General features: G+C 38.5%; 1 protein-coding gene across 14 annotated transcripts in view; it reads left to right on the top strand.

The window, feature by feature from the left end:
- LOC127418986 (eukaryotic translation initiation factor 4 gamma 3-like) overlaps positions 1-26994 on the top strand; it is a 75029-nt gene extending 48035 nt beyond the window's left edge. For 10 of the 14 annotated variants that reach the window (XM_051659961.1, XM_051659967.1, XM_051659962.1 and 7 more), the window contains 16 exons: positions 368-604; positions 1298-1402; positions 5353-5491; positions 5638-5726; positions 7507-7603; positions 7756-7876; positions 11989-12203; positions 12383-12486; positions 12640-12812; positions 13163-13288; positions 13400-13481; positions 15627-15725; positions 15924-16070; positions 16169-16250; positions 17703-17849; positions 25979-26994. In XM_051659961.1, coding sequence (XP_051515921.1) covers positions 368-604; positions 1298-1402; positions 5353-5491; positions 5638-5726; positions 7507-7603; positions 7756-7876; positions 11989-12203; positions 12383-12486; positions 12640-12812; positions 13163-13288; positions 13400-13481; positions 15627-15725; positions 15924-16070; positions 16169-16250; positions 17703-17849; positions 25979-26160 — 2145 coding nt within the window. In that variant the 3' untranslated portion in view covers positions 26161-26994. Of the gene's footprint in view, positions 1-367; positions 605-1297; positions 1403-5352; positions 5492-5637; positions 5727-7506; positions 7604-7755; positions 7877-11988; positions 12204-12382; positions 12487-12639; positions 12813-13162; positions 13289-13399; positions 13482-15626; positions 15726-15923; positions 16071-16168; positions 16251-17702; positions 17850-18785; positions 23565-25978 lie in introns of those variants that run through there. The other 4 variants (XR_007893581.1, XM_051659974.1, XM_051659963.1 and 1 more) reach the window with 4 other exon arrangements.
- The last annotated feature ends 449 nt before the right edge of the window (positions 26995-27443 follow it).

Here is a 27443-nt window from a genome sequence, read left to right on the forward strand (position 1 = left end):
GTCATAGACATTGTCTACTATTTTTCAGTATTTTAGTTCTAAAGTTACTTCTCTTATAAAATCTGAGCTCTAAACATTATTGCACTTTGGTCAACTCAAAATCCAATATTTTGTACAATTACAAATTCCAACATAAGGTACATGTGCTTAAAATACATTAGAAATATTATCTTTGTGTCTTAAATACTACACAAACTATGAATTGCAGCATTTGTGAATTGTACCAAATTAACATGACACAACACTGAAAATAAAAATGTTTATGTGTTAAACAATCATCTGTGCTGAATAAAATAAATTGAAGGCACTTTGACCGCAATGGCTTCTCTAGGATAATTTCTGATGTCTCTGTCTTTCTCTGTGCCAGGCTAGCGAGCGGGAGAGGCTGCAGGAGGAGCTGGAAGAGGCAAAGGACAAGGCCCGCAGACGCTCCATTGGCAACATCAAGTTCATCGGCGAGCTCTTCAAGCTGCGGATGCTGACGGAGGCCATTATGCATGACTGTGTAGTCAAGTTGCTGAAGAATCACGATGAAGAGTCACTCGAGTGCCTCTGTAGACTGCTCACCACTATTGGAAAGGACCTGGACTTTGAGAAAGCTAAGGTGAGCCCAGGGTCTTCTAAATTGTGATAGAAAAATTAAAACATGACTGTTTTTGCTCAATAAACTTCACTAACATTATAAGTGGACCTGGAATGCCCCCTTTAAATGTAAATATCCTTATAAAGCTGCTTTTGCAGTGCCTGCAGGTAAATGTTGCAACCTGTGTGCATGCAATAGGACTTTTGCGTAGTGTGAACAAATTTGCAGGTCTTTTTCGGCCTGGGCTGATCAGCAAAAGAAAAAGTTGTGGTGCAAGAAATATGCGAGATGGCCACACTCTGCTATAAACTAATATTGTTTGGCATCTTTGACTTTTTCCTCTCTGGTCCATCTCTCCTGCTGTGTGCTGTTGTGTAAAATCAAGTCAGATTTGACTGCTGACAGTTTGAGTAAACACCTGCTGGTCTGTACAACTCTACAGAAAACATGGGTGCAATTCAAAGCCTACAAGTTTGCTTGGAAACGGTAGTCCCTTATGAGTCATGTGCTCTGCTAACTCACTCTGAGTTCAGCTGAGAACATGATTCTGTTTTTGCAGGGAGGTGCCTAATGCACTTAAAGGTAGACATCAATTTTGAGGTTTGTCAGTAGAATTGAAATACATTATATTGTAGATAGTGGTCTGTTGTTGTATCCAGGTCTCGTTTGAAGCTTGTACATCTCAAGGACTATTTTGTTACATTTAACTTTCAGCCACGAATGGATCAGTACTTCAATCAAATGGAGAAGATAGTAAAGGAGAAAAAGACTTCATCTCGCATTCGCTTCATGCTGCAGGATGTTATTGACCTGCGATTGGTGAGTTGCATGCGTTTTTGTTTGTTTTCAGTAGAGCTCAAAAGTGACCCCCTACTTTTTCAGTTTCCTGAGTTACTGAAGTATATTTTTTGTTCACTTTCCATTTACAATACAAAGAAAAAAACAAAAAAACATGTAATTTGGAAATAATTTGGTACTTAGGATTGCGTGGTTTACCGGTACTAATGAAGTATCGCGATACCAGAAAAATGTAAACGGTACTATATCATACTATACTTTTGCTAATTTCGGTACCATATTACTGTATGCTGTCATTAGCAAAATGATATGAGATGTGACAGTTTTGAGATGAAATCAGTTTGAAAAAAAAAAAACTCTGGATATGGCCAAGTGCGATCATTAAACAGCAGAAGAATGTAATTTAATTAAATATTATACAGTCACATGCGCTGCACACTTCAGAATGAACAAGAGGTGCCACTGTGCTCTGTCATCTGCTTCACACACATGCGCGCACGCATGCGCGCACATAAAAACACAGCACACACTACTGGTGCTTAATTTTCATGCAGTGCAACCCTACCGGTACTTCACGTCTAGTATAAAGGAATTAATGTACTCGAACCAAAAAGCATTGTAAATGATGTCATTGAATCAGTTTCTGTTTTTTGTTTGCTTGTTTGTTTGTTTATTTGTTTGTAATACAAAAGGTCCTGTGACTTATAGTCTTAAGAGACTTATTTACATAATTTATACGGTCAAACACACTGCACACCAAAGCATATATGCTTACACACAGATGAAAACATCAGTCAGAGAGACGGTAGTTGCGTTTTAAGCTTATTCATTGTACTGTGTGGAGGTGAGGGCGTGGTCGAGCGCCCGTCTGGGGAGAGAGAAAGTGGTAAGGACATCCATCTGAGATGAATTGTTACTAATTACTGTTTCTATGTGCACAGTGAGATTCGGTGGAGATAAAAGACGGCCCAGTCCACAGAGAGAGAGAGAGAGAGAGAGAGAGCTATGCACCACCCCAGAGTGTTCCAGAGTGTGATTTGTGTTGCTGAAAAGCATTCATTTGAGTGTGCCCACTGAAAAGTGGAATACTTATATAGACTGTGAAGCTGTGGGAAATAAATCCCTTTTGAGTTGGATCTAGCCATCTCCCGCTTCCTCCCTTGTCATGAAAACTAAGAACCTTATTACACTGGTGCTGAATCCCGGGAAAAAGGAGGAAGGTACGCTGCTATGGAGTTATCTTCACCGCTGTCGGAAGCCTTCCGATCCCCCTCCAGCATCCACTAGGCCCTCATGAATCTGCGGGCAGAGCAGCAACAGCGTTTCAAGGTGCTCCTTCAAGGCCAAGAGGAGGATCTATGGGAGTTGCAGAGCTTGGTGCCTCAGGAGGGGGCACACGCAGCGACCCCGGCAGCAGTGAAGATGGGGGCTCAAGACGATCCGGAGGCCTTTCTGGAGCTATTCGAGAGCACAGCCCAAGCCCTGGAATGGCCGCAGGCGCAATGGGCAGTCCACCCCTTACCGCTGCTGACCGGGGAGGCCCAATTCGTGGCCCAACAGCTCTTGCGGGGAGCCAAGTCATGTCAGCAAACAGTGCCCGGTGATGGAGATAGGGACGTTGATCCGGGTCCCTGACACTCCACGGGCCGCCCCTGATTGAGCTGGTATACCAAATACCTGTGAGTATTGGGGGGGGTGCATACCAAGCCTTGGTGGATTCAGGTTGTAACCGAACCTCTCTTCATCAATGCTTGGTTCAAAATGGGGCGTTGAATACAAATAATTGGGTGAAATTGAGGTGTGTGCACAAGGGATATTTACGATTATCCTGCCGTGACCGTCACTATTCTATTTCGGGGTCAAAAGCATAACATTGAGGCTGTGGTTAGTTCCCGCCTCACCCATCCACTAATTTTGGGTATTAATTGGCTGACTTTTCCCAAATTGTTAAAAGTGTTGTGTGTGGATGGGTCCTGTAATACAGTGAGACGGTGTGGGGTTTGCAATGTGCTGATGGGGGAGGCGGAGTCGGGGGCATACAGTATCTGGGGTTCCACTTGGGGCATGGGCAGGTGTGACCCCAAATTGATAAAACAGCAGCAATTGCAACCTGCCCATGTTCTAAGACCAAAAAGGAGGTGGGGGTATGTGGAGGTGAGGGCGTGGTCGAGCGCCCGTCTGGGGAGAGAGAAAGCGGTAAGGACATCCACCTGAGATGAATTGTTACTAATTACTGTTTCTATGTGCACACTGAGATTCGGGGGAGATAAAAGATGGCCCAGTCCACACACACAGAGAGAGAGAGAGAGAGCTGCATGGAGCAGAGTGTTCAAGAGTGTGATTTGTGTTGCTGAAAATCATTAATTTGAGTGTGCCCACTGAAAAGTGGAATACATATATAGTCTGTGAAGCTGTGGGAAATAAAGCCTGTTTGAGTTGGATCTTGCCGTCTCCTGCTTCCTCTCTTGTCACGAAATCTAAGAACTTTGTTACATACCGGTATTTGGCATATACAATTTATTTTATGCAACCAGTTTAAATATTTTGTCCACCATAACATTATTATGCTAACAAACAGGATTACTGGTAATCTAAGACAGCTGTCACATGCAATTTCTTACATCCCCACTAAATAATGTTTCATCACAGTTTTACTATCCCTAGTAAAAACATTCAGTCAGTGAACTGGATGATCAGTGCACAGCAAATATGGTTGCAAAGTTCAGAAATATCCATGATTGACTGTCGTTAAATTTAATGAATGAATAGAATACAGCAGGCATTCACTCACAGACTGTTTATTGTACACTGGCGGCCAAAAGTTTGGAATAATGTACAGATTGTGCTCTTATGGAAAGAAACTGGTACTTATATTCACCAAAGTGGCATTCAACTGATCACAATGTATAGTCAGGACATTAATAACATGAAAAATTACTATTACATAGGGAGGGTAGAGTCACATGGGGTAACCTCCTCATGGTCGCTATAATGTGTAGTTCTCGCTCTTGGTGGGGCACGTGGTGAGTTGTGCGTGGATGCCGCGGAGAATAGCGTGGGACTCCACACGCGCTACGTCTCCGTGGTAACGCGCTCAACAAGCCAAGTGATGAAGTGCGCGGATTGACGGTCTCAGACGCAGGGGCAACTGAGATTCGTCCTCCTCCACCACAAGGACTTAGAGCGCATTAGGAATTCCAAATTGGGGAGAAAAGGGGAGAAAATAATTTTAAAAAATATATACTGTATGCCTGTATTTGCTAATGTTGATTCAGTGAATGCGTGTCATGTTCTATATTTAATGTATAATGATCATAATGCAAGGCAAGCACGTTGCAGATGAATGCCCATTTTCAGCAGAATTTAGTGTCGGATTTGGCTGTTGGAATAGATTAAATATTTTAAATGGGTTGCATAAATACACATTTTTTTTGTTGTTGTTCTTTTACTGTTTTCTGAGGGTTTCTTACTTTTTAGACTAGTTGACTCCAAAATGTACGTTTAAATGTCAGTGAAATAAGTCATTCCACACATCACTACTGCTAACCTACAAAAACTCACCTCTGTGATTCCATTTTAATGGTATGGTACTGGCAACTTGTCTGATTGGTGGATTTCACTTGAGGATTGTGGGAAGTGTAGTACTTCACCAGGAATTTGGCAATTAAACATGATGTTTTTAAAATGAAGTTGACATCACACTCTTGCCTTCTACAGAAGACATATACCATAATTTAACAACCTTGGAGCTCATTATTTCCATGGAGCTCATTTAATATATCATATTTAACAACCTTCAATTTGTCTTGAAAGGTTTACGTTATCGCTAAAAAAAATTCAGTGGCATTTTTCTTTCTGTATCCTACTGTTGAGCTCTATAGTAAAGGTTTTTATGGAACTCAAGGACAACTTTCATATTTTTGCCGGTCATGCTGGGATTTTCAGGTCTTTTTTTTTTTTTTCATTCTCAGCACAATTGGGTGTCTCGGAGAGCTGACCAGGGACCCAAGACCATCGAGCAGATCCACAAGGAGGCAAAGTTGGAGGAGCAGGAGGAACAGAGGAAGGTCCACCAGCAGCTGCTGTCTAAGGACAACAAGAGGAGACCAGGTCAGAAAGAGAGTTCAGCTATAGGCTAATCCTCTTATGCTTGCTTGCTCTCCTCCTTTCTCTATTGTTCTCTCCGATGAAGCAGCCATACTATGTACATCTATGATAACTCTCCAAGCATTCATTCTCTTCTCTTCACGTTGCAGTGGTGCAGAGAGAGGAGACCTGGAGCACTGTGCCAATGACTAAGAACAGCAGGACAATAGACCCCACTAAGATTCTCAAAATCTCCAAGGTAGAGTCCAGTCTATTTTCTCTTTCTGGTCTGTTAATGAGATGTGTTTCACAGCTGTGGTTGTGTTTTTAGTAAAGGAAATTCTTAGATCCATCATACAGCGTGTCAGTACTCATCTCTATTACTTGTTTGAATGGGGTCCATCCCTGAAGTGTATTTTCTGTACCACTAGCGCCACCAAACGGCATTGCAAAAACATTTTTTAAACAGGTTTACTGAACTCTGCCTTTGGTCCCACCCTAAACTCATGCCATTGGTTGAACCAATGTTGCTATGTCGGGCTGTTCGAGATGCTTAAACAGCAATATTTTGATAGCACCACAGAGCCAGTGTTCACACTTTTTTGGAAAATTAACCTACCTATGGTTTACTTTATGTTTTTTGTGCATATTAAGCTGGGGTAGGAGAAAGTGTTTTAATGTAGTCAAAATTTGACACTTTGGCTTTAAGGAAGCTGTTCAAACCACACCTTGTCATGGATTATGTACTTTGCAGTCTGCTGCTTCAAAGCTCTTTGACCTAAAATTATTTGGTAAATATGGAAATTGAATATGTTACTCAACATCAATCAGTGTATCTTCCGTTCATTCCATATCCGTCTTGAAATCAAAAAACGGAAAATGAAAAAAACAACTTGTCTTTTTAATTGTCAATTATTTGCCTTGGTAAATTATTCACTAAAACAGGTTTTCCCTTTTTTTTAAATGCATTATGCAGGGCTCCAGATTAAAAAAATTACCAAGGAGCCATTGGCTCCTAAACTGAAACATTTAGGAGCCAAATGGCTATTTTAGTTGTCACATCACATAATTGCTCGATTTAGATTGTTGTTCTAAAACAAGATAGAAAGCCAAAGAAAAGACAGCTGATAGCTCATTAATCGGGTGTTTAATATATATATACTGTATAGTTGAGTGCACAAATTTTCATTCCCCTTTTGTCTCATATGTTTTCACACCCCTTTCAGAATTTATACAAAATAAGAGATAAGATCTTTTTTTTTATCTAGTACTGCCATTCAGAATTTACATAACAGGTATTTACATGAAGTATAATATGCATATAGTAGTGTGTTTCCTTCTTGAGCAGTATTGTGCAAAAGTTTTAGGCACTTGTGAAAAATGTTGCATAGTGAGGATGTCTTCAAAAATAATGCCATAAATAGTTTTCATTTATCACTTTATGTCATACAAAGTCCAGTAAACATAAAAAGCTAAATCAATATTTGGTGTGCCCACCTTTGCCTTTAAAACAGTCCCAATTCTCCTAGGTACACCTGGACACAGTTTTTCTTGGAATTGTTGTAGAATTCGAAACAGTTCTTCTATCTATTTAGGCTGTCTCAATTGCTTCTGTCTCTTCATGTAATCCCAGACTGACTCGACGTTCAGTGGGGGACTCTGTGGGGGCAATGCTGCACCCTGCTGGTGACTTTTGTAAGTGTTGATGAGAAGAGTTAAGTAAATTTAAAAATAGAAAATTTTTGCTTTTATTCTCTTCAGTTTTAGTTTTGATAAGGGAGAATTAGGAACAAAAATATAAAAAGAAAATGAAAATAGAAATAGAAAAGGGCTAGAATTCTACTTTTGCAGAAAAAGAAAAAACACCTGTTATCCAATTTTTGATTTCAAAACTGAAATGAAATGAATGGAAGATGCACGGATTAACAGCTCCTCCTGATGGCTGTTGCTTGTCTAGTAACATCTTTATCGGTATGTATGCAATGGTGAAATGTAATGTGATCGTACTGAAACCAGTTTTGTTTGTGAATCTTCTTTAGCCAACAATAGATGAGACGATTCAACTGGGACCAAGAGCTCAGCTGAACTGGATGAAGGGCAGCAGTGGAGGGGCTGGAGCCAAGGCCAATGAGTCAGGTAAAGAAAGAGTGATTGAGTAACACGTGGGCTGCTGTCATGTTATTTTGCAGTTTATGCAGGATTTTCTGCCTGTATACTTTACTACAGTGATGCTGACTGTTTTCTCCTGCTAATGCAAAATCTCTCCCATTGTTGCACCCTCCTTTCAGATGTCTCTCGCCCCAGTGCCACCAGTTTGAACCGTTACTCAGCCCTGCAACCCTCAGCACCACCGGCCTCCACTTTATCCTCTACATCCCCAGACTTTGATTCCAGGCGAGTTCTCAGCAGGTACTGTACACATGTAAAATACAGCAATAATGGAAAGGAAGCTTTTTTGTTGTTATGCTACAGTGGAACTCAGTACCAGTTTTTTTAGGTGGTCATGCTTAGTTCATATTTTCAAGAGAAAAAAAAAAGGTTTATTTTTTAAATAATAATCAACAGAAAATAATATGTTTTACTTTTATTAGTTCAGAGAAAAAGGAAATAGATGTCCATGCACTGTTATTAAAGCTCCAAAAATGTTGTTTGAAAAACACATTTATTATTATTATTATTATTTTATTTAGTTTTGCTTGATGAAGTCATAAATGGCCAAAATGATTTTTGTTGTTGTGCTTCAACAATCATTTTGGAGCTTTAATAACAATGTGTGGACATGTATTTCCTTTTTTTTTATTTGTTACATTTTGCCAGCAAATGTACCCAACTTGGGTTTAAATGTGCACATTAGCACAGATTCTTTACTTTTAACATAACAAGTTTTTTTCCCCTCTTCAATTTGAGCTACAAAGAAAGGTGCTCTGTAACAAATTAGGGGTGGGCGATATGACCAAAATCTTACACCATGATATTAAAGGAACAGTTCACCCAAAAATGAAAATTCTCTCATTATTCACATACCCTGATGCCATCCCAGATGTGTATGACTTGCTTTCTTCAGCAGAACAAAAAAAAAATCTTCTTTTTAGAAGAAGATAGAGATCTGTCCGGTCCTTATAATGCAAGTAAACGGGTGCCAGCACTTTGGAAGCATAAAAGTAATCCATGTGACTCCAGTCGATCAATCAGTGTCTTCTGAAGCGAATCGATAGGTTTATGTAAAAAACAAGTCGATAATTAAAACGTTATTAACTTTAAATCGGCGCTTCGTCAAGGGCTTTGTTGCTGTTTGAAATGGCCGAACTCTCGGGTGACATTTATTCTTCTGTTGTAAATAAGTGACACTTCCGAATTATCGCGTCACATGACAGCTATGTGATGCATCAACTGCTGGCAGGAAGCGCTTTTAAAAAATGTATAACATTTTAATAATGATTTTTTTTTACACAAATGTATCGATTTGCTTCAGAAGACCGACTGGAGTCGCATGGATTACTTTTATGCAGCCTTAATGTGACCGTCAAAGTGCTGGCACCCGTAGACCTGACAGAGCTCTATCTTCTAAAAATCTTTATTTGTGTTCTGCTGAAGAAAGACAGTCATACATATCTGGGATGGCATGTGAATAATGAGAGAATTTTAATTTTTGGGTGAACTATTCGTTTAATAATTTTATATCACGATAAGAATATCACAATATAGTTAATTTTTATTAAAAAAAAAAGAAATCTATAAAAATTGGTATATATATTAAATAACCATATTGTAATGCTTATATTTGAATAATTCAGTCAGTGAATTAAATACCTTATAAATGAAAGCTACTTCCTCTTAATTTTTCTCTTCACCTGGAACTTGACAAACATAGTCAAAGAAAATAAAAAGGTTTAAATCAACCTTACCATAATGCTAAATTTCACATTATGTCACATTTCAGTCTGATGTTGTTGATTATTATTATTATTGTAAACTTTCCTTAAGAAACGCAGCATCTTCTCAAAGCAGTGCAACAAAGGAAATAATATACAAGTTAAAAAAATATCACAGGAAATAAACACTTCATTAGGCTCTTAATGATTAAAGTCATCTCTGAAGAGAACATTTGAAGGCAAACATGGCCCGGTTTGTTTCCTAATATCTAACATCATTCGAACAGAACTGTCTAGCCATTGGAGATGTTTGACTTCCTCCTTTGCACTTTAAGGTAAACAACTCAATCAAATGGGTCACGTAAATTTTATCGTTTGTGAACCGGGTTGAGTAGCATGAGTGATCCCGCTCTGCGCTCTCCTGTCTCTGGTGTACAAACGGAAAGCTTGATTAACTTGCGACAATCACATGAAATACAGCAGTGCGTGTCAGATGAGAAACCTATTTAGAACGCGAGATGAATGTCATTGAATTTACTTCAGTTGGCTGAAAAATTGTCAGTGCCTGAAAAACTCTGTCCATGTTTCTTCAATTTCTCAGACAGAATGTGTACTGTGTTTGTGTAATGTGAATAGAATGAGGTGCGCATTTCTTGCCACGCGGAGGTGATTTTGTGTTACTGCGATAGAGACAATAATCCCAAATGTGTACCGGTTGTCAAATTTATACCGGTATATCATCTCTTCCGGTATATCGCCCAACCCTGTTACAAATGATTATTAAATTGTATATCTGTGTTATGGAGATTACTATAATGAATTGATAGTTTTGTAGTTCAGCTCTGTCTGCTCTAAAATATTTCATCGGCTTAATATTGCTCTTAGAGTAAAACTTACTCGCGAGCCATAAGCAATGTCTGATTTCTGAGCGAACCGTTCATTTGAATCAGTTGTTTTCAATGAATAGGTCAAACCGGTTCACAAATCAGTCTGAATCAGAATGAATCAGTCCAGTTTAAAAATCCTTATCCAGTCATTACAAACTAATCGCAATAAAGGCTGCAGAGAAGTCATGGAAGTTCATTGGTCAAAAAGTGTGGGAAATCTTTGGAGATTCATGTACAGTTGTGCTCAAAAGTTTGCATACCCTGGCAGAAATTTTTTAATTAATTTTGAAAATATGACTGATCTTGCAAAAAATGTCTTTTATTTAAGGATAGTGATCATATTAAGCCATTTATTATCACATAGTTGTTTGGCTCCTTTTTAAAACATAATGATAACAGAAATCCCAAATGTTACATATCCTTGAATGTTTGGCCTTGTTACAGACACACAAGGTGACACACACAGGTTTAAATGGCAATTAAAGGTTAATTTCCCACACCTGTGGCTTTTTAAATTGCAATTAGTGTCTGTGTATAAATAGTCAATGAGTTTGTTAGCTCTCATGTGGATGCACTGAGCAGACCAGATACTGAGTCATGGGGAGCAGAAAAGAACTGTCAAAAGACCTGCGTAACAAGGTAATGGAACTTAATAAAGATAGAAAAGGATATAAAAAGATATCCAAAGCCTTGAAAATGCCAGTCAGTAATGTTCAATCACTTATTAAGAAGTGCAAAATTCGGGGATCTCTTGATACCAAGCCAAGGTCAGGTAGACCAAGAAAGATTTTAGCCACAACTGCCGGAAGAATTGTTCGGGATACAAAGAAAAACCCACAGGTAACCTCAGGAGAAATACAGGCTGCTCAAGGACCACAATACTTGTTGACCCCTCTCCAAACATAGCGCTTATGGTTGTGACCATAAAGCTCTATTTTGGTCTCGTCACTCCAAATTACAGTGTGCCAGAAGCTGTGAGGCGTGTCAAGGTGTTGTCAGGCATATTGTAACCGGGCTTTTTTGTGGCATTGGCTTCTTTCTGGCAACTCGACCATGCAGCTCATTTTTGTTCAAGTGTCGTCATATTGTGCTCCTTGAAACAACCACACTGTCTTTTTCCAGAGCAGCCTGTATTTCTCATGAGGTTACCTTTGGGTTTTTCTTTGTATCCTGAACAATTCTTCTGGCAGTTGTGGCTGAAATCTTTCTTGGTCTACCTGACCTTGGCTTGGTATCAAGAGATCCCTGAATTTTCCACTTCTTATTAAGTGACTGAACAGTACTGACTGGCATTTTCATCTTTTTATATCTTTTTCCATCTTTATAAAGTTCTGTTTCCTTGTTACACAGATCTAGCCTGCTCAGTGCATCCACGTGAGAGCTAACAAACTCATTGACTATTTATACACAGACACTAATTGCAATTTAAAAAGCCACAGGTGTGGGAAATTAACCTTTAATTGCCATTTAAACCTGTGTGTGTCACCTTGTGTGTCTGTAACAAGGCCAAACATTCAAGGGTATGTAAAATTTGATCAGGGACATTTGGGTGATTTCTGTTACCATTATGATTTAAAAAGGAGCCAAATAACTATGTGATAATACATGGCTTCATATGATCACTATCCTGAAATAAAAGACAGTTTTTCTGCATGATCAGTTATATTTTCAAAATCAATGCCAAAATTTCACAATTTCTGCCAGGGTATGCAAACTTTTGAGCACAACTGTATGTATATGTGTGTTTTTGTGAATTTCTCAGTCGTGGAAGCTCAGGACGGGAACACAGTGACAAGCCATTGAGTACAGGTGCCACTCGGACAGGGCCCCTCTCATTGGGATGCAGCAATAAGGAGGGTCCTGAAGAGGTGGTGCAAGAGGTGTCCCTCAGAGACTCAAATACCTCAGACACGCCCAAGCTGCCCTCCAGCACTGCGGACCAGAGCAGACTGGAGCGTAGCCAATCCAGGGAGTCTGGTGAGACCCACAGATACTTATACACTCACTATAAAGATGTGAAAGCTCTTGAATTTGTGTTGTTGGTTACATTAGAGTGCAAAACATGAGTAAAAGAGCTGTCATGCATAAACTGGTATATTATTGAAATGATTCACTTTAGTTATTCCAAACTAAAGGCTGTTTCTCATTGCTTGAAGCACCGTCAGGCGGCTCTCCAGACAAGCCTGCATTAACAGAAGAGGAGATGGAGAGGCGGTCCAAGACGATTATTGATGAGTTTTTGCACATTAATGATTATAAGGTTTGTACTATTATTTTAATCACCTTAAGTATCCAGTAAATCGCCATATTGCAAATTCCTTTAAACACATGCATCTGCACTATTTATGCCTATTTGTGTATTGTCTTTGTAAGATGGACATGCATAAATATTTAAAGTGTGTGTGTAATGCAGGAAGCAATGCAGTGTGTTGAGGAACTGGAGCAGCCTGCCATGCTCTATGTGTTCGTGCGGGTGGGTGTGGATTCAACGGTGGAGAGGAGTCAGATCACGCGAGACCACATGGGTCAGCTGCTCTACCAGCTGCTGCAGGCTGGAAGCCTTTTGAAGCCTCAGTTCTTTAAAGGGTGAGACTGCAGCACTCACACGGCCTGACACAAGAACTGTAGAGGGCTAACAGCTTCTTATGCTCTCCAGGGTTCCACAGTCAAGGAAAACCTGGAAATATCTGGGAATTGTAAAATATTCACGTTATCCTCACCTCTAAAATATTTAATCTGCTAGTAATTTCTCTTTGAAATAGCAGGCCCATGACTCAGCTCTCTAGTTTTTGAGTGGAGCTAATATCTCTAATCTCTTATAGCTCTTACTAGATATAACTATCAGATATCATGCTGCAGTACAGTGCACCAATACAGAAGCATTTTATTTGTTACCGATAAATGATGTTTTATGTGTTTTGCCGTTTTCTCTGCAGGTTCTCTGAAACTCTTGAATTTGCAGATGATGTGGCCATTGATGTTCCTCATATATGGTTGTACCTTGCGGAGCTGGTGACCCCTGTGCTTCGAGAGGGGGGAATCTCTATGAGAGAATTATTTAGGTGAGAGACTTACTGCAGTGTTATTGGATTCTGGCTGAACTAATCAGTGTTAGTAATTGCCTGTACACCAGTTTGGCGCTTTATTTATTTGTTTTTTATTTGTGTTTGCAGTGAATTTAGTAAACCATTACTCCCTGTGGGAAGAGCTGGGATATTATTTTCTGAAATATTGCACCTTCTATGCAAACATATGGTAAGTTGAAATGCTTGAGGACAACATGCATATGATTGTTGTGTATTTTCTATCATTATTACTATTTAAGTTAAAACATTCAGTTCTATTGTATTTCCATTCCCTTGATCATCTTCATTTGTTATTGCAAGGTCACAGGTATGGCCATATTTGTATTGAGTAGTAATAGACTGATACAGGTGCATCTCAATAAATTAGAATGTCGTGGAAAAGTTCATTTATTTCAGTAATTCAACTCAAATGGTGAAACTCGTGTATTAAATAAATTCAATGCACACAGACTGAAGTAGTTTAAGTCTTTGGTTCTTTTAATTGTGATGATTTTGGCTCACATTTAACTAAACCCACCAATTCACTATCTCAAAAAATTAGAATACATCATAAGACCAATAAATAAAACATTTTTAGTGAATTGTTGGCCTTCTGGAAAGTATGTTCATTTACTGTATATGTACTCAATACTTGGTAGGGGCTCCTTTTGCTTTAATTACTGCCTCAATTCGGCGTGGCATGGAGGTGATCAGTTTGTGGCACTGCTGAGGTGGTATGGAAGCCCAGGTTTCTTTGACAGTGGCCTTCAGCTCATCTGCATTTTTTGGTCTCTTGTTTCTCATTTTCCTCTTGACAATACCCCATAGATTCTCTATGGGGTTCAGGTCTGGTGAGTTTGCTGGCCAGTCAAGCACACCAACACCATGGTCATTTAACCAACTTTTGGTGCTTTTGGCAGTGTGGGCAGGTGCCAAATCCTGCTGGAAAATGAAATCAGCATCTTTAAAAAGCTGGTCAGCAGAAGGAAGCATGAAGTGCTCCAAAATTTCTTGGTAAACGGGTGCAGTGACTTTGGTTTTCAAAAAACACAATGGACCAACACCAGCAGATGACATTGCACCCCAAATAATCACAGACTGTGGAAACTTAACACTGGACTTCAAGCAACTCGGGCTATGAGCTTCTCCACCCTTCCTCCAGACTCTAGGACCTTGGTTTCCAAATGAAATACAAAACTTGCTCTCATCTGAAAAGAGGACTTTGGACCACTGGGCAACAGTCCAGTTCTTCTTCTCCTTAGCCCAGGTAAGACGCCTCTGACGTTGTCTGTGGTTCAGGAGTGGCTTAACAAGAGGAATACGACAACTGTAGCCAAATTCCTTGACATGTCTGTGTGTGGTGGCTCTTGATGCCTTGACCCCAGCCTCAGTCCATTCCTTGTGAAGTTCACCCAAATTCTTGAATCGATTTTGCTTGACAATTCTCATAAGGCTGTGGTTCTCTCGGTTGGTTGTGCATCTTTTTCTTCCACACTTTTTCCTTCCACTCAACTTTCTGTTAACATGCTTGGATACAGCACTCTGTGAACAGCCAGCTTCTTTGGCAATGAATGTTTGTGGCTTACCCTCCTTGTGAAGGGTGTCAATGATTGTCTTCTGGACAACTGTCAGATCAGCAGTCTTCCCCATGATTGTGTAGCCTAGTGAACCAAACTGAGAGACCATTTTGAAGGCCCAGGAAACCTTTGCAGGTGTTTTGAGTTGATTAGCTGATTGGCATGTCACCATATTCTAATGTTTTGAGATAGTGAATTGGTGGGTTTTTGTTAAATGTGAGCCAAAATCATCACAATTAAAAGAACCAAAGACTTAAACTACTTCAGTCTGTGTGCACTGAATTTATTTAATACACAAGTTTCACAATTTGAGTTGAATTACTGAAATAAATGAACTTTTCCACAACATTCTAATTTATTGAGATGCACCTGTATATCGGCCAGTCCGATATTTGGCCATTTTGCGATTATCGTCATCGGCCAATAAACGCGTTAACTTTCCCTTGTGTTAGTTCCAAAATCTAATGAATTTGTCAATGGTTGACAACACTTTCTGTTTTCAAGGTTCTTTTCAAGCAAATTTGAGTAAATATTGCATAAACAAGTGTTTGATTCACTTTTTGTGTACATCTGATTTGCTGTTGTTAAATTGTACTATGTTAATCGGCATTAATATATCAGCCCTCTGCCATCCTGCTCTTTAGATATCGGCATCGACAATTAAAAAACCCAGATTGGTCGGCCATTAGTATTGAGCATGTATTTGCAAGCGTAAGGATGGTGGAATTGAATGGATTGTGTGCATGTATGTCTTGTAGAGCCATAGGAAAGTGGGATCATTATGGAGGGACTCTGGGTTGAGCTGGGCGGATGTTATACCTGAAACAGAGGATGTGCACAGCTTCATCACAGAACATGTGAGTCTTCCCTTACCATACATCACCTACTTCAGTCTAATATGAGATAACCTTCAAGGACACTGTAAAAGACCAGTACTCATCTACAATAGGCTATTGAATTCTGAAGAAATTTAATTTGTTTAAAGAAAAGATAAAAGGTATGAATCAGCTACTCCATACTGATTGTGTTCCATTTAAAATGTGATCCCTCAACAGAAACTCGACTTCACTCTTTCTGATTGCTCAAACCCAAATGAGGCTGTCTCTAAGAGATCACTCTCGCCTGAGGAATTAAACAAGCAACTTGAAAAACTACTACTTGAGGACATGGCTGGCGATGAACAAATCTTCGACTGGGTTGAGGTACAGATTTACATGAGGCTCTTCCAACTCATTTCGTTAAAGGTTATGAAACTCTGTGAATGATCATCTTGTCACTGATTTGTGATCATTTATTACAGGCCAATCTAGATGAATCAGAAATGAGTTCACCTCCTTTCCTCAGAGCTTTAATGACTGCTGTGTGTAAAGCAGCAGTGAAAAGTAAGTGGCTCTCTATTTTGTCTCACAGAAACAACACAAATTTGTTTGGATTGTAGGGTGGATCATGGGTCAATGGGTCATATTTCACTTCAAAATCAAAGGAAAAATATAAATGTATTAATAGGATATTAAAGGAAATTACCCCTCTTTTTAGGACCATTCAGTTTTTGCATGGTGACACACTTTTGCATATTTTCATGACAAGCACATTTTTCTCCCACTCCCTTAACTGTAATGTGAAGAGATGTCAATCTCAACATTAATACAGTAATGAAAATCATAAATTTTTCTTGTATTGATCAGCATAAGCAAAACTCAGTATAAATTAAATTCAGTACAACAAATACTACTATTATTCATACTTAAAATTCTACTTTATGAGTTTACACCTGGGCTCTTAAATGTGACTCTTTTGACCACTTGTGTTTGGATTTCAAGGGCAGGGTCTCTGATTTCATGATAACATACAACAATCACTATGTCAGTGTGTTACTGCATGACATTAAATACAACAAATCAGAAAGGAATGAAAGAAATGGTGCGCTGTTTCTCCCAGATGCATCTGAATTTTAATCTAAGCACAAACGCAACATTTTGAGCAGAATTGTCAGTTATTTGAGTGGATTACCTGTATTAAAGGAGCTTCAGAAGTGTGTGCTCACTGCATGTTAATATGAGACACACTGAAGGAGATCCATGAAGTTTTTGTGTATGTATCCGCTATTTTTTTTTATTATTATTTTTTTACCGATTGGGTGGTTATTTCCTTTTAAAGCCGCTCATAACCACCAAAGTTTAAACTCCTGTTTTAGCGCAGTGTTTGATTGACAGGTGAGAGGAGGCACTTCACTGCTGCCAGGATGCATTCAGGGTGGATTAGCGTTTACACCTCAAATGCGATGTGGACGTGTGCATTTTTGACTACCTTCATATGTGGTTTTGTGATACGATCACAAAACTTTTTAGACTCCATTTAGACCTGAATGTAGGGCTGACAACATGTGATCGGATCACCTTAAAATCTTAATACCAAGAGTAAATGGAGTCAAGAAGTCTCGGTAACTAAAAAGCTGTTGAACATTTTCACCGTTCTTGCCCAGGAAAAAAGATACTGTTCATTTGAACACACATTGACCTTTCGGAACAACAAAAAAATCTTAATGGTCCACAAAATTGGCTTCATCTTTATGTAAATATAACTTCTTTTTTTCCTCTTGTTTTTTAGGTAAATTATGACCTGGAAATTTGTGAGAAATGTTTGTGAGATTCACCCAGTAACTTTTATTTGTCATTGGACAACATTGCACCTTATGATTATACTGCAAATTTTAGCACTTTACTTTGGCACTTAATGAGAGTGTTTAAGTGGGCATCAACTGTTGACCTCATACTAGGTACGATTTCAAATGTTAAAGTGTCTAATGCTCCAATCTTTGTGTCCCCTGTGTGCAGCCGAGGGCTCCTCCTGCAAAGTGGACACGTCCATAATCCAGAGGAGGTTGCCTGTATTACACAAGTACCTTAACTCGGACACAGAGAGACAGTTGCAAGCACTTTATGCACTTCAAGCATTGGTAGTAAAACTGGACCAGCCTCCTAGTGAGTAAAACCTATCACTTTCCACATTCCCACATAAATTCAAACCAAAGCAGCTATTCCAGTGTTAATATTAAGGAATGATTTAAAGTCAGCTGATCATTATCACAAAATAAACCCAGACAGGGTGAGTACATGTTGTATAATCTTGTATAATCCTGAAAGGATTAATTTTGCAGTAATGACCGGCTGACTGTATATACGTATTATCCCACTTATTAAATGGCTATTTTCAATTTTATATATATATATATATATATATATATATATATATATATATATATATACACACACACACACACACTGGTGGCCAAAAGTTTGGAATAATTTACAGATTTTGCTCTTATGGAAAGATATTGGTACTTTTATTCACCAAAGTGGCATTCAACTGATCACAATGTATAGTCAGGACATTAATAATGAGAAAAATTATTATTACAATTTGAAAAAAAATGTTCAGAACTTCTTAAACTACTTCAAAGAGGATCAAAAAGTTATTTCCTTGGCATTCTAGCTGTCAGTTTGTCCAGATGCTCAGGTGACATTTCACCCCACACTTCCTGTAGCACTTGCCATAGATGTGGCTGTCTTGTTGGGCACTTCTCACGCACCTTACAGTCTAGCTGATTTATTTATTTATTTATTTATTTATTTATTTATTTTTGCCATTTTTGACATAATGTTGACCTGTCTGTGTTTGTAGCCTGCTAGATTTTTTTAGCATCACTTATCTATCTGTTTTTTTTATCTTTAATATCTGCCATTTTTCAGCACACATCAGGTTTCCCCCTGCATTATTCTCTTATCGCAATTCAACTGCGTGCATTTTTTCCGCATGCATCCGCTTTCTATTTTTATCGCGATTAAACTGCTTGCATTTTACAGCGCGCACCCGTTTTCTCCTCTTGTGTTACATGGATTATTGCATTGATCTCAAAGCACCGCTTATCAAGAACAACCATAAACAACAAACAATTACATGAGGGATTCTCATCGATCTCAAACCATCACCGCTCAGGAACAACCAACAACAACAAACAATTACGGTAAGTCATGGCATCCGCTCATGTTATTGCTTCCTGCATTACATGCCACATGTTTACTATAGCTTCTTTCGTCAGCAGTGAGGGATTCACATGTGATAAATGTAAAGAATTAGTCAGGCTGACGGAGAAGGTTAATGAGTTAGAGACCTGCATCCGAACGCTAGTGGAGGTCAGTGAGAAAGAGAACCCGGTAGATACTGTTTTGGATGCAGGCAACACACACACTTTGGTTCCGGCTCTAGAGCCCCCGCAGCAGGGCTCTGAGGGCGACATCTCAGCGGCATACCCACTCAGCAATGCGACACCACTCTCCCGTTCTTGTTAGTGTTTCCAATCGATTCTTCCCACTCAGTGATGCACCCACTGAGAATCATGTTGAAAGAGCCTTTGTCATAGGTGATTCTGTTGTAAGAAACGTGGAAATAGAGACTCCAGCCACCGTTAAATGCATTTCGGGTGCCAGAGCGTCTGACATCAGATCAAATTTATAAGTGCTGGCTAATGCTAAACGTAGATTTTCTAAAATTGTTATTCATATCGGCACTAACGATGTCCGGCTTCGCCAGTCAGAGATCACTAGAGATAATGTTAAAGAGGTGTGTGAACTTGCAAAAACGATGTCAGACACTGTAATATGCTCTGGCCCCCTCCCTGCTCATCATGGTGATGAGGTTTATAGTAGATTAGTGTCACTGAATGGCTGGGTGTCTGAGTGGTGTCTGGAGAATACCATAGGATTTATAGACAATTGGAAGAGTTTTTGGGGTAGACCTGACCTGCTAAAGAGAGATGGAATCCATCCCTTCAGGGAAGGTGCTGCTCTCCTCTCTAGTAATTTGGCTCATAGTCTTAATAGTGATAGTATTTGAATAACTGGGGCCCAGGTCAGGAAGCAGACAAACTGGCTAATCCGAACGTCAACGTAATTGAAGATAAACATCATATAAAGATAGGGCTACTAAACATTAGATCTCTTTCAACCATAGCACTAATTGTAAATGAAATTATTACAGATCATAATTTGGATGTGCTCTGTTTGACTGAAATCTGGCATAAACCGGATGATTATATTAGTTTAAATGAATCTACTCCCCCAGGTTGTTTTAAAAATGAGCCTCATCTGAAGGGTCGAGGAGGAGGTGTTGGTAAAATTTACAGTGATGTTTTTGGTGTTACTCAGAGGACAGGATACAAGTTTAAGTCTTTTGAACTAATAATACTTAATGTAACACCGTCAGATATAAATAAAAAATCTGTCATCTTTTGCCCTTGCTACAGTATATAGATCACCCGGGACTTATTCTGATTTCCTTGGTGAATTTGCTAATTTTCTATCAGATCTAGTAGTTAATGTAGATAAAGCTTTAATTGTTGGTGACTTCAACATTCACATAGATAATGAAAATGACACATTGGGATTAGCATTTATCAATATTCTCAACTCTCTTGGAGTCAGACAGAATGTGACAGGACCAACTCATCGCCATATTCATATGCTAGATTTAATTCTGTCATACAGAGTTGATGTTGATACTATAGAAATTCTGCCGTAGAGCGATGACATCTCGGATCATTACCTCGTCTCTTGTATGCTACGATCAGCTAATGTTACTCAATCTACACCATTCTATCGTTCAGGTAGAACTATTCTTTTGACTACTAAAGATAGCTTCACTAATAATCTTCCAGATCTATCTCATACACTCAGTAAACCCCAAAGCCTAGAAGAATTTGATGAAATAACAGAAAATATAAATAGTCTTCTCTAGCACTCTTGTTAGTGTCGCCCCCCCTTCGATTAAAGAAAAACGCCCCGCACCATGGTACAATGATCACACTCGTGCTCTCAAGAGAGCAGCTTGGAAAATGGAGCGCAAGTGGAAGAATACAAAATTAGATGTATTTCGTGGTGCATGTAAGGATAGTGTCTGTAGCTACAGACAGGCACTGAAAGCTGCCAGGTCAGCTTATTTTAGAAAATTCGTAGAAAATAACCACAACAATCCAAGGTGTTTATTCAGTACTGTGGCTAAATTGGTTAGGAATAAAGCCTCAACTGAACCAGATATTCTGTCGCAGCACAATAGTAGTCTTCATGAATTTCTTTACTGATAAAATTGAAATAATCAGAAATAAAATTGGAATTATGCAATCATCTATCACAGTACCTCAGAAAACAGTGTCTCATAATTTTCCTCATGTGCAACCTCAATCCTTCGCTGTCACAGGTCATGAAGAGCTAACAAAACTTATCGAAACATCAAAAGCCACAACATGTTTGTTCGATCCAATACCAACTAAGCTCTTAAAAGAGGAATTCCATGTAATTCCAGAACCTCTTCTTAATATTATTAACTCCTCGCTATCCTTAGGACATGACCCAAGAAACTTTAAAATGGCAGTTATCAAACCGCTTATTAAGAAGCCACAGCTTGATCCTAGAGAATTGGCTAATTATTGACCGACTTCAAATTTCCCGTTTATGTCAAAAATACTAAAAAAGTTTGTGTCCTCCCAATTATGTTCATTTCTACAGAGAAATAGTATATATGAACAGTTTCAGTCAGGATTTAGGCCACACCACTGTACAGAGACTTCACCTATCAGAGTTACTAATGACTTGCTCTTATCATCTGATCGCGGCTGCATTTCTCTTCTATTGCTTTTAGATCTTAGTGCTGCCTTCGACATGATAGATCACGATATTCTTTTGAATAGGCTAGAGAATTATGTTGGCATTTGTGGACTTGCATTACCATGGTTTAGGTCCTATTTAGCAGACCACTACCACTTTGTCTATGTAAACAAGGAATTGTCAAATCAAACAAATGTTAAGTATGGAGTGCCACAGGGATCCGTTTTAGGGCCTTTGCTTTTCTCCTTATATATGCTTCCCCTGGGAGATATTATCAGGAATTATGGAATAAGTTTCCACTTATTCAACTTTATATTTCTTCGAAACCCCATGAAATTTCACAATTCTCCAAATTAGCAGAGTGTATCAATGAAATCAAATATTGGATGGCCAGGAATTTCCTTCTACTGAATTCCGACAAATCAGAGGCAATAGTTATTGGACCAAAAACCTATATTCCATCACATTCATTACGATCGCAAAACTCTGGCCTGCTAATAGTTCCTAGAATATCAAAATCCACAAAAGGGATTCCTATTTGGCTCCTAAACTATGCAATAGTCTCCCTAACATTGTTTGGGATGCAGACACACTCACTGAGTTTAAGTCTAGACTAAAGACTAATCTATTTAGCCAGGCATACACCTAATTTATTCTTCACCACACAATTAGGCTGCTTTAGTTAGGTCTCCCGGAACCTGAAACATTGATCATGATCTATAACTCTGCAAAAAATTGAATGGTATCTACGCTAATATTATTCTATTTGTTTCCATGTCTCAACCTCGGGTCTCCTATCCCGAGGTCACCAGAACCGGCCGGATCCAGCTCCATTCCTGCTTGGTATCGGACTCCACTGCTACGTGTCTCTGAGTGCCAGCCAGACATCACTTCAGTCTATTATAATAGACCTCAGAGGATGAACTAATGCGAACTCCAACCATAAGACATGGGATACTACATATGCCATTGCCTGAACCTTGGATTTAGGATAGACCTCACCGAAATTACCGGCAGGTTGAACTGCGAAGCACCTCACTGATCTCGGCCTGCATCACTCTGGTATAATGATGGGCTACACTCTTAAAATGGAATACATAGACTATCAATAAATTGCCAACAAAAGCCTTCATCAGCCAACTAACAAAGGACAATTTCATCTATGTGAACTCCTACAGTTAATCCAGGATGGACTTCAAAGACATTAGTCATTAATCTTACAGTTCTTCCAAAATCTTTGTTTAGACACTGGCCCTTAACACTTACTTAGTTTACTCATTTTAAACCATGACTTGCACTGCACATAAATAAGTAATATTGGCATTATATTCATGCTGTTAGCCAGAGGGGAACTGGCCCCCACAGTGAGCCTGGTTTCTCCATTAATCAACATCTTATGGAGTTTTTCCTTGCCACAGTTGCCTTCGGCTTGCTCACTGGGTTTCTAAATACAATTATTATTTAATTACTTATTTTTATACACACTTCATCATATTTAATCAAACTACACAATATGACTCTAAGACTTTATAGATATTACAGTTTAATTTTCTGTTAATGCATGATTTTCTGTAAAGCTGCTTTGAAACGATGTGTGTTGTGAAAGGCGCTATACAAATAAAAATGACTTGACCTTAAGACATGCCAGTCTATTGCATACTGTGGCAAATAAAAAAAAAACACAAAGACAATGTTAAGCTTCATTTAACGAACCAAATAGCTTTCAACTGTGTTTGAAATAATGGCAAGTGATTTTGTAGTACCAAATTCGCAATTTAGCATGATTACTCAAGGATAAGGTGTTGGAGTGATGGCTGCTGGAAATGGGGCCTGTCTAGATTACTTTTTTCAAATAGTGATGGTGCTGTTATTTACATCAGTAATGTCCTGACTATACTTTGTGATCAGTTGAATCCCACTTTGGTGAATTAAAGTACCAATTTCCTTCCGAATCAGAAAAATCTGTACATTATTACAAACGTTTGGCCACCTGTGTGTGTGTGTGTGCTCAAAAGTTTGCATACCCTGGCAGAAATTGTGAAATTTTGGCATTGATTTTGAAAATATGACTGATCATGCAAAAAAAGTTCAAAAGTTTACATACCCTTGAATGTTTGGCCTTGTTACAGACACACAAGGTGACACACACTGGTTTAAATGGCAATTAAAGGTTAATTTCCCACACCTGTGGCTTTTTAAATTGCAATTAGTGTCTGTGTATAAATGGTCAATGATTTTGTTAGCTCTCACGTGGATGCACTGAGTAGGCTAGATACTGAGCCATGGGGAGTATAAAAGAACTGTCAAAAGACCTGCGTAACAAGGTAATGGAACTTTATAAAGATGGAAAAGGATATAAAAAGATATCCAAAGCCTTGAAAATGCCAGTCAGTACTGTTCAATCACTTATTAAGAAGTAGAAAATTTGGGGATCTCTTGATACCAAGCCAAGGTCAGGTAGACCAAGAAAGATTTTAGCCACAACTGCCAGAAGAATTGTTCGGGATACAAACAAAAACCCACAGGTAACCTCAGGAGAAATACAGGCTTCTCTGGAAAAAGACGGAGTGGTTGTTTCATTTAAACCTGTGTGTGTCACCTTGTGTGTCTGTAACAAGGCCAAACATTCAAGGGTATGTAAACTTTTGATCAGGGCCATTTAGGTGATTTCTGTTATCATAATTATTTGAAAAGGAGCCAAACAACTATGTGATAATAAATGGCTTCATATGATCACTATCCTTAAATAAAAGACAGTGTTTTTGCATGATCAGTCATATTTTCAAAATCAATGCCAAAATTTCACAATTTCTACCACGGTATGCAAACTTTTGAGCACAACTATATATATATATATATATATATATATATATATATATATATATATATATATATATTTGGTGTAATTTTTTTCTAATAGACAAACAACCAATCGGAATCAAGTATTACAGAAAGTCGTGTATTATCTTCCCTGAGGTCCACTTATAATGTTAGTAGTAATAAAGTTTTTTTGTGCCAAAACATCATAATTTAGTAATATATAATAATTTTCCACCCTGTCTCTGGCCGTCTCCCCCTGAAATGCTCAGGTTTTAAGCTCTCTGACCCTTAAAGACTTCAATGTAAATGCCCACTCTTATGATTGGCTAACATCGTGCAGCCCCTCAAATGCAGCCATATTTAAAACTTAATCCAAAGAAAACGAACAAACTCCACAAGACCACAACATTTTCTAAAACTAAATTTCTGAATTAACAAATAACCCACACCCAACACCTGAATATATTAAACTGTTCACTCAAGCTGCACCATAAACTATCAAAGTCATGAACATATGAAATATTCAAGAATGAAATTGTTTACTTATGGTTTTGCGGTCCAATATTGTTTTAACAGCTCCATCTTTCAATAAATGTTTCTTTGCAAAGCTTGAATCATATTCACAAGCAATCCATGCCGATATGAGCTGAAAACACATACAATCCATGCTGAAATGTTCTGAATAAGCAAACATAATACAGTGCATAGTGATGTTGGGTGCTTTAAAAGGCCAAGGCAGAGACATTGGTGTTCACATCTCACATCTTTCGTGTTTGTTTACACACAGAACGGCATGAGTTTTTCCCAGTCAGTGGCAGCAGCAGAATGAGACGCGTATTTCAAAGTTGCACTTGAACTCTTAAAAGGTGACATTGCTGGAAATGCATGAAAATGATCAAAGACGTCCATCTAGTGCATGTTTACAAAAGACCAATAATTATATATAGCGCAGATGGTTGCAAAAACTGTACAGAATGCCTTCAAAACAGCAAGAAACAGTGCAGCTCATTGAAACTGAATGGAGGTCTGCTTTTTAGAGATATAACTTGACATTGCTTCTTTTAAAAGCGGCACGATATCCATGTTAACCGTCAAAGCCGTTGATCTAGTGCATGTTTATATAGAAAAACATTTAAATCCAGATAGGCATATGAAGGTAACCTGTGCAAATCCCCTTAAAAGTGTAGATGAATCTCCCAGGACAGGCCCTCTCTACTCATCACCTGTGTGACTGAGCACCGGTGGGCGGGGCCAAGGGTGCAATGACGCAAAATTGGAGTTGATGTAGTACTGAAGAGGTATATGCAGATGTATTTAGTCCTTGTGACGTCACAAGTTCCACAAATTCCAAACGAGCCGTTTCTGGAGCTTGGTTTAAATAAATGCTCTTTTTCTATTAAGGAGGAAGTTTTCAGTTCTGAAACTTACAGGATGTTTTTATATTTTATATGACCTCTTATATGTCAAAAGATCAAGGAAAATTTGATTCCTCATGTCATGACCCCTTTAAATAAACAAATACTGCTTTTAGTATTTAGTAATACTGCAAATAATGTTTTTGTGTATTTGAAGCTGAAATTTTGAAATTGAACTAATAGATTAAAATAATAATTATTATTTTTATTTTCCAGATTTGCTCCGGATGTTTTTTGACTGTTTGTATGATGAGGATGTGATATCAGAAGATGCATTTTATAAGTGGGAAAATAGTAAAGACCCCACTGAACAACAAGGCAAGGGTGTGGCCCTGAAGTCAGTCACTGCCTTCTTCACATGGCTGCGCGAGGCAGAAGAGGAGTCAGAGGACAATTGACGTGGGGACAAACAGACTCATTTGCCAACTAGTGCTGAAGAGACAATAAGTCGCTGAAACAATAACTGCATCAAATTAAAAAGTAACGTAACAAGCAACATGGATTGAGTGCAGCAAGTTTTCGAATGGTACGGTTCACTGACATGCAGCGACCTGATGACTTACAATTGCTGGAGCACTAAAAAAAATATATTATTTATAGAAATGTTGCATTTAAGTTTTTTATTTTTTATTTTGTTACTTTTTAAGAAAAGGCTTTAATAATACAAACGTGCAACAATGAAGCAAAACAAGTTCAGACTTGTTAATTTATTTTTTGTAAGAGTAGCGTACACAAAAGGGTATTTAACATTTGCAGACAGCCACAATGATAGGTGAACGGTGGATAAGTAATAATTTTAATAATTTTATTATTAATATAATGACAATAACAATTATTAAACAACCTCCATGATTTTCAAGCTGTTCGATTAAGGACAATGACTGGTTTTTGGGGTTGAAGATAGACAAGGCCAGGTTTCAAAGGAGGATCTGCGGTTTTAGTACGTCAGTACTAGCGTTTAAGGTTATTATTTCAATAACCATACAAAATGTTCCTCTGCTTTAGCTTGCTCTATGTGAAACATTTAATCTGGCAGAAACTTGCAGAACTATGCATTCAGGGGACTGCTGGAGTCACAGAAGAGCTCAAAACGAGCCATCGAGCAAATGGCAACGTGTACAAGACACTAATGAAATGTTGCTGAACCTAAAGTGCTTGTTATTCTTCATACTGATAGAAATACAAATGTAAAGCTTGTAAATAAATTAAAGACAAAAAGATTCATAAAAATACTAACGGTGGTGATGGTGTGCATTTTCTACAGTGTTGTCAGTGAGGGCCTTGCTGATCACATAGCTTTCTCTTATCTCTGTAAATCAAGATATCAGTGTAAGCTATATTTTTTTATTCTTTCTCATTAACAAATAAGGAGAATACTGTATGTGACTCGCTCCATCATTTTAAGTCACTCTGAGCCGTACACACAATGCTCTATGGTAAAAAGGAATGTTTTGGCTTTCTAATGATTTAAGCATTATGTTTCTACTCCAAACTGTTTTTGATTGATAATTTAAAAGTTTGCTGATATAATCATATTCTTTCCTTTTTACTTAGTGAATAAAACTGTGTGACTCAAAAGTAAATCAGTTTGATGGAGCAGGTCACATATGGCCTATTAATTTCATGGCAGGTAACCAAAGCTATCTGAAATTCCCTGATGAGTACAATGATCAGAAATTAA

Source organism: Myxocyprinus asiaticus, chromosome 28 (genome assembly GCF_019703515.2).
Source record: "Myxocyprinus asiaticus isolate MX2 ecotype Aquarium Trade chromosome 28, UBuf_Myxa_2, whole genome shotgun sequence".
In the NCBI taxonomy this organism is placed as follows: Eukaryota; Metazoa; Chordata; class Actinopteri; order Cypriniformes; family Catostomidae; genus Myxocyprinus; species Myxocyprinus asiaticus.